Source organism: Phacochoerus africanus, chromosome 5, assembly GCF_016906955.1.
Source record: "Phacochoerus africanus isolate WHEZ1 chromosome 5, ROS_Pafr_v1, whole genome shotgun sequence".
NCBI classification, from domain to species: Eukaryota; Metazoa; Chordata; class Mammalia; order Artiodactyla; family Suidae; genus Phacochoerus; species Phacochoerus africanus.
In genome coordinates, this window is record NC_062548.1 from 29807571 (window position 1) to 29823095 (window position 15525).

Here is a 15525-nt window from a genome sequence, read left to right on the forward strand (position 1 = left end):
CCCCTCCCCCTCCCCCACCCCCGTCCTTGCAGGGCACCAGAGTATGGAGGCCAAGCTGGCCACCCCTGCGTGGCCTTCCGCGCGACGTTAGCGCATATCCTGCGGTACCAGCATGGGGAAGAGGGAGCATGGCACCGACCGTGAAGCGCCCTCCCCGCCCAGAGCATGTGCTTGCTTCTAGATAACCAGCCCCCAGCCCCCTGTGCCAAAGATGCCACTGGCTGGACCGGAAACTTGGGAGTGTTGGGTGGAGGGTGGGGGAGGGAGAGAAGCTAGGACCTGGGGTGGCAGTGGGAGCGGATGCATGTGCAGACCCAGAATTCTGAAAATCACAGACATCTTCAAACGCCTCGGTCCATTCCGGTGAAAAACGGCCGCATTACGCGTTCTCGTGCCAGGAGACAGTGGCTCACCCCCGCTCCCTGGAGTCCTTCGGCGCGCTGTGATCCCATCGGTGACGCGGGCCACGAGCCCGCCTCCCTTGCGGAGGGGAGAACTCACAGGATCACGATCCACGCCTTCTTTTAAGTTCTTGGTGGTCCGAGTGGGTCAAGTGAGCGCACCTTAGAGGGCCGGCTACACGCAGAAAGTAACGTTTCGCCACCCCGCACACGGAACCGGCTTTGAGCCACGGAAACCTCACTCAATGAGACCTTTCTCTTTTCTTGCAACATCTTCTGATAGTTTTTGCGCTTCTGGGTTTTATTTTATTTTGGCTTTCAGGTCAAGAGTGAGCTGGGTGTTCTGGGGAGGGGAGGGGCGGAGGCGGGGAGGGAGGGGAGAGGACAGAGCACTGGTATTTTTCTAATGGTGGCGCCTGAAGGGTCCAGAGAGACATCTTTGCCAAGAGACTGGCAGCCAGCTGCCCCCACAGAGCAATGTTTAAATACAAAATGACCGGGCGCCTCGGTTTCAGATCTGTTTGGAAACAGGACCTTGGGGAGCAGGACCTGGAAGGAGAGCGTCTGTGGTCGAAACACCCAGTTGTAAGCACAAATCTTTCCAGGTCCGGTCATCGAGATCACCTTGGGACTATAACAGCCACTCCTGCCGTCCCGCCCCCCGCCCCGCAATAGAAAGTGTTTATTCTGTACAGGATTCTTCCTCTAGGGGGCTGGTGGCATCGGCTCCGGAAATTGACAAACTGGGCAGTTCTGTGTGTCTGGAGGGTTGCAGATTTGCTCGCTGAAAGCTAGAGATCCATTGTTTCAGCACAGATTTCGTGGGGACCGGCTGAACAGCAGCAGAGTGGGTGTGGCCTTCCTGGTGAGGCCAGGCTGCGCTGAACCCCAGACAGAAAGGGAGCATTTGTGGCTTTTATAATCCAATGACGCGATGATTATACCAGCTTAGGGGAGTTCTCAGTAGGTGCTTTTTATTAATTGATAAAGAGCTAAGGCTCGTTTTTGATAGATAATATATATTTATTAAATGTATTAATGTGTGTTTTATAATGTAACCTGGCTGACTGTTGCATACTTCTAAAAAGAAAAAAAAATCGTTAAAGAAATTTCAAGACAATCAATGTGTACCACAGATGACTGTATATAAACATTACAAATTTAAAAATGTAAAGCATGGGCAGATAGGTTTTATTTTCAAAATGCTGTTCTTAACACGCGAAAAAAAAATAATAAAGGCTTTACTATTCTTAAGACGTGTGGTAGCTTGTCAAAACAACCCCTTCCAACTACTTGGCTGTTGGATCTGCCTGGAGGCTGTCTGTGGCATTTTGCGTGGGAGAGGCCCGGTCCACAGCAAACTGCAGAATAATTGAGGGTAATAAGTCAGTTTACCCATCAAATGAGGAACTTTCTATAATCCTTGGAGGCCTAGACAATAAAAATGCCTTATCTGTTATTGTCTGGGTTTAAGCGTCTTATCTTGTTGGGTTTGGGTCAAAGTTAAAGGTTTGTCTCCTTGGGAAATGACCACAGGCCATAGTGTCTTTTTTTTCTGCAAAGAGTGTCACCAGATAAACTTAAAACCCACTGCAGAGGTTTCAGGCTTAATTTTAAACATGAATCTTTGCAAAGGCGGCCAAAAGTGGGAAAGTGGTAATTAGAACACTTGCACATCTCTTGAAACTAGAGTGCACTGTACATTTTAACAGTGGCTGGTGTACAAGAATCCTGAAGCACTGAAGATACACACGATGAAAGAATAAAACTGGGGGTAATGGAGAAAAACACTAGCGCTTTCTTACGAAAACCTATTTGCACTAAATCAGATTTGCAACAAATTCTGGCCTGTGCAGAAAAGATTCTGTATTCAAATGCCCCAAATCTAGTCTTTAAAGACACAGAGGAAGGAACTCTTTTTTTCCCTTGAGTCGGGTGGTGGGAGCGCCGAAGGGAAAAGATACCAACTGCGGTTAAGGATGTGGCGTCTTAGCTGCAGGCTCTTCCTCATCTTCCATTCTGCATTTCACTGCAAAGAAATGGAAAGAGAGTCAGGAGGGATTTACACACCAGACAGACTTGGCATCTGGAAACCGCAAACTTGGATACACGGAAGTCAGAGGCTTTGCAACCCACAGAGCGCCAGCGATGGTCCTGGCCCCGCAGATCCACCGGGAGGAACGCAGGGCCGTGGTGCGCCAAGGGTAGCACCTGAAGCCACTTCACGTGACATCCACAGCCATTCTGAATTCAGTTCAGAAGAAGGTCAGAAGTGTGCTTTGCAGGTCAGGGAAACTGAAGGAAGGAAGTTTTACTAAAGATGATGACAGATTCAAGGCTCTTGATTCTAGCCTGTCACCACTCACCCTGTCGTTTCCCCCACCCCCACCCCCCCACACCCAGAATTTAAAACTCAGGACAACACTGGGGTCAGTACGAGGCCAGAAGAGAATCTTTTCAAGTCTTTTATGATCCGGACGAGAATGGGATCCGGGTGATTTCCTGAGTGGGCTGAACAGGAAAGTCAGCTGAACACGGCGCGGCACTGTTTTGTACAGGGCGTTATCCCAGGAGATAAGAGCCCTTCCTCCCAACATATGGAAACCTGGTCTCCTGGGTGGGCAGAGGGTCCCTTTGGAAAGAACACTCTCTCTCTCTCCTTTTTTTTTTTTTTTTTTGGTGACACGGCATGCAGAATTTCCCAAGCCAGGGATGGAATGTGCACCGCAGCAGAGACAATGCCTGGACCTTAGCCCACTGAGCAACCAGGAAACTCCAAAGGCCTCTTTTTGTTGTTTTGTTTTTTTGCTTTTTTTAGGGCCATATCTGCTGCATATGGAGGTTCCCAGGCTAGGGGTTGAATCGGAGCTGTAGCTGCTGGCCTACGCCACAGCAATGCAGGATCCGAGCCATGTCTGCGACCTACACCACAGCTCACGGCAACGCTGGATCCTTAACCCACTGAGCGAGGCCAGGGATCCAACCTGCATCCTCATGGATACTAGTCAGATTCATTTCCGCTGAGCCAGGACTGGAACTCCTGGAGGCAGCATTTTAAAGGGAAACATTTGATGCTGGAAGTGACAACATCAGTTATATTGAAACAGAATCACAGGGATTATCAACTTGAGACCTTGGAAAGGATCTTGACTCCTGGAAAGGGAGATTTTTAATAAAAGGCTCGTTTTTCATAGAAAAGGGAAACCAATGCACCAGTCATGGAAGGAACAGGGCCATGGGAGCAGAGCATAGCTGCTAAGTGTACACCTACTGGGACCAGAGCCATCTGGCTTTGAATCCCATCATCATCTACCAGCTGGGTGACCCGAACAAAGTCTCTTAACCTCCTTGAAACCTCGGCTCCCTCGACCATAAAATGGGGACAGTAAGACCTTCCTCTCTGCAGAGTACAAGGGTAAGGGGGTCCCTGTTGCCTGGCATATGATAGATGCTCAATAAAATAATTTAATAATACAGGTGATGTGGTGATTGTAGAAAACCTGAAAAATAAGTTGTTTTTGTTTTTTGTTTTTTGGCTGTGCCCGTGGCATGGGGAAATTCCCGGGCCATAGCTCAAACCTGCACCACAGCAGTGACAATGCTGGCTCCTTAACCTGCTGAGCCACCAGGGAACTCCAGGCTTTTTTTTTTTAGTCTTTTTAGGGCCGCACCTGTGACATACGGAGATTACCAGGCTAGGGGTCCAATCGGAGCTACAGCTGCTGGCCTATGCCACAGCCACAGCCATGTGGTATCCTAGCCATGTCTGTGACCTATACCACAGCTCACGGCAATGCCGGATCCTTAACCCACTGAGCAGGGCCAGGGATTGAACCTGCATCCTCATGGATACTAATCGGATTCATTTGTACTGAATCACATGAGAACTCCTGGGAATTCCATGCTTTTTAAAATATATTAGTTTCCTAAATATATTTAATATATTACATATTAAATTAGACCAAAAAAAAAAAAAGTTCCCATCATGGCTTAGCAGAAACGAATCTGACTAGCATCCATGAGGACGCAGGTTCGATCCCTGGTCTCACTCAGTGGGTTAAGGATCCAGCATTGCCGTGAGCTAAGCTGTAGGTTGCAGACTTGGCTCAGAGCCCGTGTTGCTGTGGCTGTGATGTAGGCTGGCAGTTACAGCTCTGATTCGACTCCTAGCCTGGGAACCTCCATATGCCGTGAGTGCAGCCCTAAAAAGACAAAATATATATATCTGTGTGTATATATATATATGTATTACGCCATGCTTTTAAAAAAATATATATATATATATTTGCTTAGTTTGCTAATTTTATTAATATAAAACAAAAACAGAGTCACAGACATAGACAACGAACTAGTACCAGTGGGGAAGGGGAGAGGAAGGGGTGAGTTAGGGATATGGGATTAAAGGACAGACTACTACGTGTAAAATAAATAGCAACAAGGAAATACTGTGTAGCACACGGAATTATACCCTTTAATCCCATAATAACCTATAATAGAATATAATCTGAAAAAAAATACTGAATCACTGTACGGTACACCATAAGCTAACAATATCGTCAGTTAACTATATTGCAAGTAAAAAAACCAAATGAAGTAAAATACATTAAAACAAATATTCAAACTAATTTTCTTTATATCATGTAGGTGAGCTTTCTGTGCTTCTCAGATGTGCTTATATGTTGCTAAGCATTTTCCTGCTACATCTGAATTTACGAGAGCAGCTCCATTTCACAGTCAGCATCAAGACTGGAGACTTAGCACAGCAGTTTAAAGAGCCATCAGGTTTAGCTACTAGGCTGTCCTTCGAAATTCTGTCTTCAAAAGCCTAGTGAGTCAGCGGTGCAAACGAACACAGATGAACCCTGTCAGCCATGTCTTATGACTTTTTAAAATTTATCTCTGCCTTCTCAGCTGCTGAAGCAGAGACGGAACCTTGAGAAGCGTCCCGGGCAAGCTGACTGAGCTTGGGGTAGGAACGGTTCTCAGCCAGTACAGACTGGCAGGGGCTCTGTATATTAAATGTTGCCTTTACATGAACTGGAAACAGTTTCTCCAGCTTATTTTTAAACAGCTCTCTGTGAGTGTAACAAGTTAATAACTAATTGAGAAATGATTTCCGTCTGTACCTAGGGACGGGGGCAGTACCCACTCTTTACCTTGGTGGCTGGTCCAGAACCGGAGGCACACAGAGCTCCAGGCAAGAAACGCTGAGAGTTTCTTGAAAAAAAAAAAAAAAAAAAAAAAAAGGAGTTCCCAACGTAGCGCAGCAGAAATGAATGCAACTAGGAACCATGAGGTTGTATGTTCGATCCCTGGCCTCCTTCAGTGGGTTAAGGATCTGGCCTTAAATGGTGGTGTAAGTTTCAGATACGGCTTGGATCTAGTGTAGCTGAGGCTGTGGGGTAGGCTGGCAGGTGCAGCTCTGATTTGACCCCTAGCCTGGGACCCTGTATATGCCACCCTAAAAAGCAAAAAAAAAAAAAAAAAAAAAGGAAAGAAAGGAAAGCATGAGGACTTAGAAGCCAACTGTATTAAACATTAAGAGAAGAAGCTGGAGTTTCCACTGTGGCACAGCGGGTTAAGGATCTGAATGTGGCAGCTCGGGTCACTGAGGGGACAAAGTTCAATCCCCAGCACCGTGCAGTATGTTAAAGGATGTGGCGTTGCTGCAGCTGTGGCGCAGATTTCATCTGGATGCAGCGACTAAAAAAAAAAAAATTCACAAATACCATATACCCCACCCCATTCCCAATGTACTTCTTCTTTTCTAGTAACAGCTTTTTAAAAATATATTTTATATACCAGAAGATTCGTACCATCATTTGAAGCTACTGGAAACACATAGACAAGCTGCTCTTTAACAGTTGAAAACTATGTATTATTTCCTTTTCTCCTTGAACATATAGTTCTATTCCTCTTCTCCCAGGTTTTTTGGTTTTTTTGTTTTTTGGGTTTTTTTTTTTTTTGCTTTTTTTTTAGGGCTGCACCAGCAGCATATGGAGGTTCCCAGCCTAGGGGTCAAACCGGAGCTACAGCTGCCAGCCTATGCCATAGCCACAGCAACACGGGGTCTGAGCCAGGTCTGTGACCTACACCACAGCTCACAGCAATGCTGGATCCTTAACTCACTGAGCGAAGCCAGGGATCGAACCTGAAACCTCATGGTTCCTAGTCAGATTCGTTTCTGCTGTGCCACAATGGGAACTCCTCTCCCAGATTTTTATCCTAACGTATTTTTATTCTTGAAAGTGTTTATGGAGTTCCCATAGTGGCGCAGTGGTTAACGAATCCGACTAGGAACCATGAGGTTGCGGGTTCGATCCCTGCTCTTGCACAGTAGGTTAATGATCCGGCGTTGCCATGAGCTGTGGTGTAGGTCGCAGATGCGGCTCGGATCCCGCGTTGCTGTGGCTCTGGCGTAGGCTGGCAGCTATAGCTCCGATTGGACCCCTAGCCTGGGAACCTCCATATGCCTCGGGAGCAGCCCAAGAAATGGCAAAAAGACAAAAAAATAAAAATAAAAAAACAAAATAAATAAATAAATAAAAGTTAAAAAAAAAAAAAGAAAGTGTTTATATGGATCATCCTGTCATGCAGCAGCAAATATACAGATACAGATGTCAAATTTTTTAAAAAGGAGGAGGGAGTTCCCTTGTGGCTCAGCAGGTTAAGAACCTGATTAGTATCCATGAGGATGCAGGTTCAATCCCTGGCCTCACTCAGTGGGTTAAGGCTCCAGCATTGCCACAAGCTGCAGTGTAGGTAACAGATCCAGCTCAGATCCAGCGTTGCTGTTGCTGGGGTGTAGGCCTGCAGCTGCAGCTCTGATTCAACCCTTAGCCTGAGAACTTCCATATGCTGCAGGTGTGGCCATTAAACAAAAGAAGAAGAATGGAGTTCCTGTCGTGGCACAGCGTAAACAAATCCGACTAGGAACCACGAAGTTGCAGGTTCGACCCTTGGCCTCACTCAGGGGGTTAAGGATCTGGCATTTCCATGAGCTGTGGTGTAGGTCACAGACGAGGCTTGGATCTGGCATTGCTGTGGTTGTGGTGTAGGCTGGCAGCTGCAGCTCCAATTCGACCCCTAGCCCTGGAACTTCCACATGCTGTAGGTGCGGCCTTAAAAGAAAAAAAAAATCACGGTTGAACCAGTGACTGAAACCCCACTCTAGCTTCCCTTTGGAAGCCCCTAGGCCTTTCTCTCTCAGCTTCCAGAGTGTCAAAAGGACACACATCTTTTCCAGGATATAAGAGTACTCCAGTTCACTAGGGATGCCCAGACTTCAGTATCAGAGAGGCAAGCATTTGCATCCAGGCTCTGCCCCTTGCTACCGGTGTGCCCTTGGCCTGGTTGCTAACCCTCTCCAAGCTTGTTCCCTCACCTATAAAGTTGAGTTCCTTGTGGATCTTTTTTTTTTTTTTTTTCTTTTCCTTTTTTTACCGCTGCATTGGCAGCATATAGAAGTTCCCAGACTAGGGGTCAAAGCAGAGCTGCAGCTTGCAGCAATGCAGATCCTTAACCCACTGAGCGAGGCCAGGGATCAAACCTGCATCATCATGGATATTAGTCCGGTTCTTAACCCACTGAACCACAGCTGGAACTCCTCCTTGTGGATCTTATTGCACAGGGTAATCTTGATATTTAAATATGTGAACTGCGATTACATATAAAAATCCACCAGAAGAGTGCCTGGCACACAACAGATACAACAGGGGCTTAATAAACGGCTCGTCTTGTTGGAATTCAGACAACGGTTTGCCTGGTTTCCTGGGGAAAATATAATTTAGGGGCCTGCAGCCTTCTTTCTGCCTTCCTTTGCCAGCACTTGTTGTTGTTGTTGTTGTTATTATTATTATTATTATTGCTTTTTAGGGCCGCACCCATGGCATATGGAGGTTCCCAGGCTGGGGTCAAATTGGAGCTACAGCTGCCAGCCTACACCACAGCCACAGCAACATCAGATCCAAGCCTCATTTGCGACCTACACCACAGCTCACCACAGCGCCAGATCCTTAACCCACACTGAGTGAGGCCAGGAATCGAACCCACAACCTCATGGTTCCTAGTCGGATTTGTTTCCTCTGTGCCACAACGGGAACTCCTGCCAGCACTTATCGTGTGTGTGTGTTGATTTGAGACCTAAAATAAGGAATGTGCCAGGCAGAGCCAGGCTCTCCGGGAACTAATCTCTGTTTGAATTGGAATCTAAGTGTTTTCAAGATGCAAACAATATCTTCAATAGTTACAGGCATTGAGTTAAACCCTCTCACAGCCCCTGCTGAGAAAGGATCCTCAGAAACAAATCTGAAGTACGTACAAAGATGTAGGGATGTAGACATTTATGAGGTGCCTGATAGCAAAACCCTTCTCTTTGGCTGATGTGAGAAGCCATTTAATGTCTGCTCATTAAGATTGCAATTCCTCATCTGTATGCATCAAGCCACTCTATGCTCATCTGTTACTCCATGCTTCTAGAAAGCCCTCAGACAATTGAACTTGGAGTTACCATATGGCCCAGCAGTTCTACTCCCGGTTAAGAATCCCAAAGAAATGAAAACATGTGACCCCACGAACTCATGCACACTAGGAATCTTGTTCATGGTAGCATTATTCTGGACTTCTGTGTGGCTCACAGCAGGGTAGCATTTTTCATTAATAGCCAAAATGTGGAAACGACTCAAATATCCATTAACTAATGAATGAATGCACGGATGCACAGATACGATACATCCGTGGAGCATATACAATAGAATATTACTCGGCCATGAACTGTGTCCCCATCAAATTCATTTTGTCCCCTACCCCCATATTAGATATAGGGCCTTAAGGAGGTCCCGTCGTGGCACAGCAGAAACGAACCCAACTAGGAACCATGAGGTTGTGGGCTCAATCCCTCACTCAGTGGGTTAAGGATCCGGCATTGCCATGAGCTCAGATCCCACATTTCTGCGGCTGTGACATAGGCCTGCAGCCATAGCTCCAGTTCGACCCCTAGCCTGGGAACCTCCATATGCTGTAGGTGTGGCCCTAAATAGACAAAAGACAAAAAAAAATTGCTTGTGGCAATATTTGCAAATTCTGCAAATATCCTAAAAGCTACTGAATTGTACTATGTATGAATTATCTCTCAATAAAGCTGTTTTTTTAAAAGATGACATTTCTTTCTCCTTTTTTTCTTTTTAAAAAGGATTGAATTGGTTGAATTGGAGCTGCAGCTGAGGCCTATGCCACAGCCATGTCAACACCAGATTCAAGCAGCATCCATGACCTATGCTGCAGCTTGCGGCAATGCTGGACCCTTAACCCACTGAGCAAGGCCAGGGATCCAACTCACATCCTCATGGACACTATGTTAGGTTCTAAATCCACTGAACCACAACGGGAACTCCAAGATGACATTTCTTTTTTCTCTTTTGTTTTGCTCTTTAGGGCCAAACCCACGGTATGTGGAAGTTCTAGGCTAAGGGTCGAAGTGGAACTGCAGCAGCCAGACTGCGTCACCAGCACAGTCATGTGAGATCCGAGCTGCGTCTGCGACCTACACCACAGCTCACGGCAACGCCAGATCCTTAACCCACTGAGCATGGACAGGGGTGGATCCCGCATCCTTATGGATACTAGTTGGGTTTGTTACTGCTGAGCCACAAAAGGAATTCCCCAAGCTGACATTTCAATAGTGGTCATCTCTGAATGGTGGGATTTAGAATTGGTTCAATTTTCCACAAAGGGCAAGTATTCGTTTTTTAATCACACAAGAAGTTATTTTTTAAACTTCTGTTAAAACAAACGCCAACAGTATTCTCCTTTTCTGCAAAGCTGATAAATTTCACACTTCTGCAAGAGTCGAATACACACTCATGACAGCTCCCCCTCAGGCCAGCTTCTCAGTGTTTAACATTTTCTCATGCACATTATCTCATGTGAGATTCAAACCAGGCAAATACCTATTTTCTTCCTGAATGGATTTATACAGTGCTTCCTCCCCAAAATTATTTCAGATGATTTATAATGAAATATAGTTAATAAAAATAGAAGAAAATCATGTCAGAAGAGAAATGGAGAATTAAGATGCTAAACAGGAAGTCAACAAGTGGCCATAAATGAGAGTTACATTGAACTCTGAGCTTCCTGGCAGACGAGGCAAAATGAAAAGTTAGGGAAGAAGAAAACCATTTCCCCAAGGGGAGAGACATTTTTCCTGGCACCATTTGCTGGATAACATTTCTCATACGGGTGTTTCTGTTTTTGTTTTGCTTTTTAGGGTCGCATCCGCGGCATATGGAGGTTCCCAGGCTAGGGGTCAAATTGGAGCTGCAGCTGCCGGCATACACCACAGCCACAGCAACGCAGGATCCAAGCCATATCTTCGACCTACACCACAGCTCACAGCAATGCCAGATCCTTAACCCACTGAGCCAGACCAGGGATGGAACCCACATCTTCATGGATACTAGTTGGATTCGTTTCCACTGAGCTATGACAGGAACTCCTGGGTGTTTATTTTTATAAAAAGATTTAATGGATCATGATTAGGATCGGGAATTCTATTCCTAGGTGTATACTCAGGAGTCACTTGTAGATCTCTAGAAAGGATGCTCATAGCAGTTATATTCATAGTAGCCCAAAACTGGACAACTCAACTAACTCAAATATCCATCAACAACAGGACAAGGGATAAACAACCGGAGTATATGTACACAGTGAAAATACTGCACCACCAGTGAAAACGAACAAATTCCTGATACATCCAAGATGACTGAATCACACAGAATGTAGAGTGAGGAAGCCAGATATAAAACAGAACATACTACACGATTTTATTTCAATGAGGATCAAAAAACAGTTAAAATGAGTCAAGGATGATAGAAACCAAAAGAGTGATTGCAGTGGTGGGGGTGAAAGGGGGGGCCAGAGAGGTGGAGAGGTTGGGAAAATGAGGTGGGGTGGGGTCGGGACTGAGGTTGGGGCTGGGGCCTGGGGGAGCCTCTGCCAACAAAGGAAAGGTTCTACATCTTCACCTGAAGCTGGTTGGTGGTTACATGGGTTTGTGCACATGTAGAAATTCATCAGGCTGTTCACTGAAGATCTATCCATGTGAGAAAAGTTAAACATTGATTCAAATTTAAAAATTTAATCCCCCCAGAAAGATTTAATGGAGTTTGACCCAAACAGCATTTTTATAGACGATGCTGAAGTACATTTAATGCTAATCAAATCAAATTAGGGGATCCAATCAAATTCACAAGCTTTTGCACAGCAAAGGAAACCATTAAAAAAAAAACAAAAAAAAAAACCTACGGAATGGGAGAAAATAGTCGCAAATGATGCGACTGACAAGGGTTTCACTTCCAAAATATACAAACAACACATACAAATCAACAACAAAAAGACAGACAACTCAATTGAAAAATGAGCAGAAGACATACATAGTCATTTCTCCAAAGAGGACATATGGATGGCCAGCAGGCACATGAAAAAAATGCTCAACATCACTAATTATTAGAGAAATGCAAATCAAAACTACAATCAGGTAACACTTCACACTGGTCAGAATGGCCATCTTAATAAGTCTACAAACAGCAAATGCCGGAAAAGGTGTGGAGAAAAGGGAACCCTCCTACACTGTTGGTGGGAATGTCAATTGGTACAACCACTATGGAAAACAGTATGGAGGTACCTTAGAAAACTAAATATAAAACTACCATATGACCCAGCAATCCCACTCCTGTGCATATACTTGGACAAAACTATAATTCAAAAAGACACATGCACCTGTATGTTCGTAGCAGCACCATTGACAATAGCCAAAACATGGAAACAACATAAATGTCCATCGACAGATAAATGGATTAAGAAGATGTGTTATATATACACAATGGAATACTACTCAGCCATTAAAAAGAACAAAATAATGCCATTTGTAGCAACATGGATGAAACTAGAGATTCTCATACTAAGTGAAGTAAGTCAGAAAGAGAAAGACAAATACCATATGATATCACTTATACATGGAATCTAAAATGTGGCTCAAATGAACTTATCTGCAAAACAGAAATAGACTCATATACCTGGAGAAGAGACTTGCGGCTGCCAAAGGGGAGCAGGAGGAAGTGGGGTGTACAGGGAGTTTGCGGTTAGTAGATGCAAACTATGACGTTAAGAATGGATGGGCAGTGGGGTCCTGCTGTATAGCTCAGGGAACTGTGTCCAATTTCTTGGGATAAAACATGATGCGGGATAATATAAGAAAAAGAATATATATATATATATGCTTATGCATATACATATCTAGGTCACTTTGCTGTATACAGCATAAATTGGCACAACACTGGAAATCAACTATACTTTTTTTTTCCTTCTGCTTTTTTAGGGCCGCACCTGTGGCATATGGAGGTTCCCAGGCTGGGGAAAAACTTTTTAAAATATGGCTATTTCCTAGAGCTACCTGGGCTTTATAAGCCAAAGATATATACCATCTTGGAGAATTCTGATTATATCTAAGATCATAGAATCCAATCTTATAATCTGATTAATATAGGTGGTTTTCAGAGTTTTTAATTAAATGGCCACCTATGACAAGAAATACATTTCACATTGCATTTAGCAGTAAACAAACACAAACAGGAAGGCCGAAAACAAAAATTTCACTGAACAGCATCTCCCTCTGCACCAGAAATTACATGCTGTATTTTCTATATCTATTCTATTTCACTTTTTCCAGTTTTTATTGAGATACTGCTGACACACAGCCCTGTTTAAGTTTAAAGTGTGCAGCACAATGATTTAACAATATACATTATGAGGCATTCTCGTCGTGGCGCTGTGGAAACAAATCAGACGAGGAACCGTGAGGTTGTGGGTTCGATCCCTGGCCTTGCTCAGTGGGTTAAGGGTCTGGCGTTGCTGTGAGCTGTGGTGTAGGTCACAGATGTGGCTCGGATTCCTGCGTTGCTGTGGCTGTGGGTGGAGGCCGGCAGCTGTACCTCCAATTTGACCCCTAGCCTGGGAACCTCCATGTGCCGAGGGTACGGTCCTAAAAAGACAAAAGCCAAACAAACAAACAAAAAAAGGGACATTATGAAATGACTGCCACTGAAATTTAGGAAACATCCATCATCTCACATAGAAATAAAACAAAGAAATGGGAAAGAATTTTTTTCCTTCTGATAAGAACTCTTAGGGTTTACTCTCCCGGCAACTTTCATATATAAAATACGGCAGTGAGAAGTGGCTGTATCGTGGTGCATTTTATCCTTAGTTCTTACTTCTACTATAATTGGAAGTGTTTTCCTTTTTAACCACCTTCATCCAATGTTCCCTTCCCCCCCTCCCCACCGCCCCCCGCCAATCACAAACCTGATCTCTTTTTCTATTTTGGTTTTTGGGTTTTGAAATACAACTGAGCTACGGCGCTGTCGGTTGCTGTTACACAACACAGGGATTCATATTTCCATACATTGGAAAAGGATCGCCACGGTTGTCACCATACAAAGATATCACATAAATACGGACTCTACTCCCTACACTGTACATTTCATGCCCCCAACTCATCCACATCACAGCTGGAAGCTTGTTCCTCTCATTCCCTCACTGCTTCCTTTCCTCCTTGCACCACTCGCCCCTCTGGTAACCACTTGTTTGTTCATTGTATCGATGACTCTGTTTCTGTTTTGTTGGGTCACTTGTTTTTTAGATTCCACATATAAGTGAACTCATAGGGTATGTGTCTTTCTCTGACTTATTTTACTTAGCATAATACATTCTAGGTCCATTCATGTTGTTGCAGATGCCAAGATTTCATTCTTATTTATGGCTGAGTAATAAATATTCCATTGTGTGTGGGTGGGAATGTGTGTGCATCACATTTTCTTTATTCATCTATTGATGGGCACTTAGGTTGCTTCTATATCTTGGCTTTTTTTTTTTTTTTTTTTGTCTTTGGTCCTTTTAGGGCTGCGCCCGAGGCATATGGAGGTTCCTAGGCTAGGGGTTGAATCGGAGCTATAGCCACCGGCCTACACCACAGCCACAGCAATGCGGGATCCGAGCCGTGTCTGTGACCTACACACCACAGCTCACAGCAACGCCGGATCCTTAACTCAATGAGCAAGGCCAGGGATCAAACCCGCAACCTCATGGTTACTGGTCGGATTTGTTAACCACTGAGCCATGACAGGAACTCCCATTTTTGCTTTTGTTTCCTTGCCTGAGGAGACATAGCCAAAAAAAAAAAAAAATTACTAAAATTGATTTAGGAGTTCCCTTCGTGGCACAGTGGAAATGAACCCAACTAGAATACATGAGGTTGTGGTTTCGATCCCTGGCCTCACTCAGGGGGTTAAGGATCTGGCATTGGTATGAGCTGTGGTGTAGGTCACAGACACAGCTCGGATCTGGTGTTGCTGTGGCTCTGGTGGAGGCCGGCAGCTGTACCTCCGATTGGACCCCTAGCCTGGGAACTTCCATATACCGCAGGTGCGGCCCTAAAAAGCAAAAAAAGAAAAAAAAAGAAAAAAGGAAAGACTGATGTCAAGGAACATAGGGCCTGTGTCTTCTTCATAGAGTTTTATGGTTTCAGTTCTTACATTAAAAACAAAACAACAACAACAAAAACAAAGCTGGAGTACCTCCTCCCACCATATGCAAAAATCAATTCAAAATGAATTAACGACTTGAATGTAAGACCTGAAAAGTATTTCATTTTTTTCAAGTGCTTGTGGCAACCCACTAACTGATGTTGCCTCCATAGTGGGAAAAACCGCTCTAACACGACTTAAAACTGTATGGCTTGGAGCTCCTGGTGTGGCGTGGCAGAAATGAATCCGACTGGTAACCAAGAGGATGTGAGTTGGATCCCTGACCTTGCTCAGTGGGTTAAGGATCTGGCACTGCCTGTGAGCTGTGGTGTTGGCTCAGAGGCAGCTTGGATTCTGCGTTGCTGTGGCTGTGGTGTAAGCTGGCAGCTGTCGCTCCGATTTGACCCCTAGCCTGGGAATTTCCATATGCCATGGGTGCAGCTCTAAAAAGCAAAATAAATAAATAAAATAAAAATCGTATGGCTTACAATACGTATGGCTTACATTATTGAACACCTGGGCTAGGGGTCGAATTGGAGCTGCAG

The 15525-nt window shown here is 44.7% G+C and overlaps 1 protein-coding gene across 2 annotated transcripts in view; it reads right to left on the minus strand.

Moving 5' to 3' along the window:
- Positions 1-1447: 1447 nt before the first annotated feature.
- Positions 1448-15525, minus strand: part of IQCK (IQ motif containing K) — a 124651-nt gene continuing 110573 nt past the window's right edge. Inside the window, exons 9-10 of one of the 2 annotated variants that reach the window (XM_047780383.1) lie at positions 2370-2430; positions 1448-1762 (exon numbers count right to left, since the gene is read on the minus strand). In XM_047780383.1, the coding sequence (XP_047636339.1) occupies positions 2375-2430 (56 nt within the window). In that variant the 3' untranslated portion in view covers positions 1448-1762; positions 2370-2374. Of the gene's footprint in view, positions 2431-15525 lie in introns of both variants that reach the window. The other variant, XM_047780382.1, reaches the window with a different exon arrangement.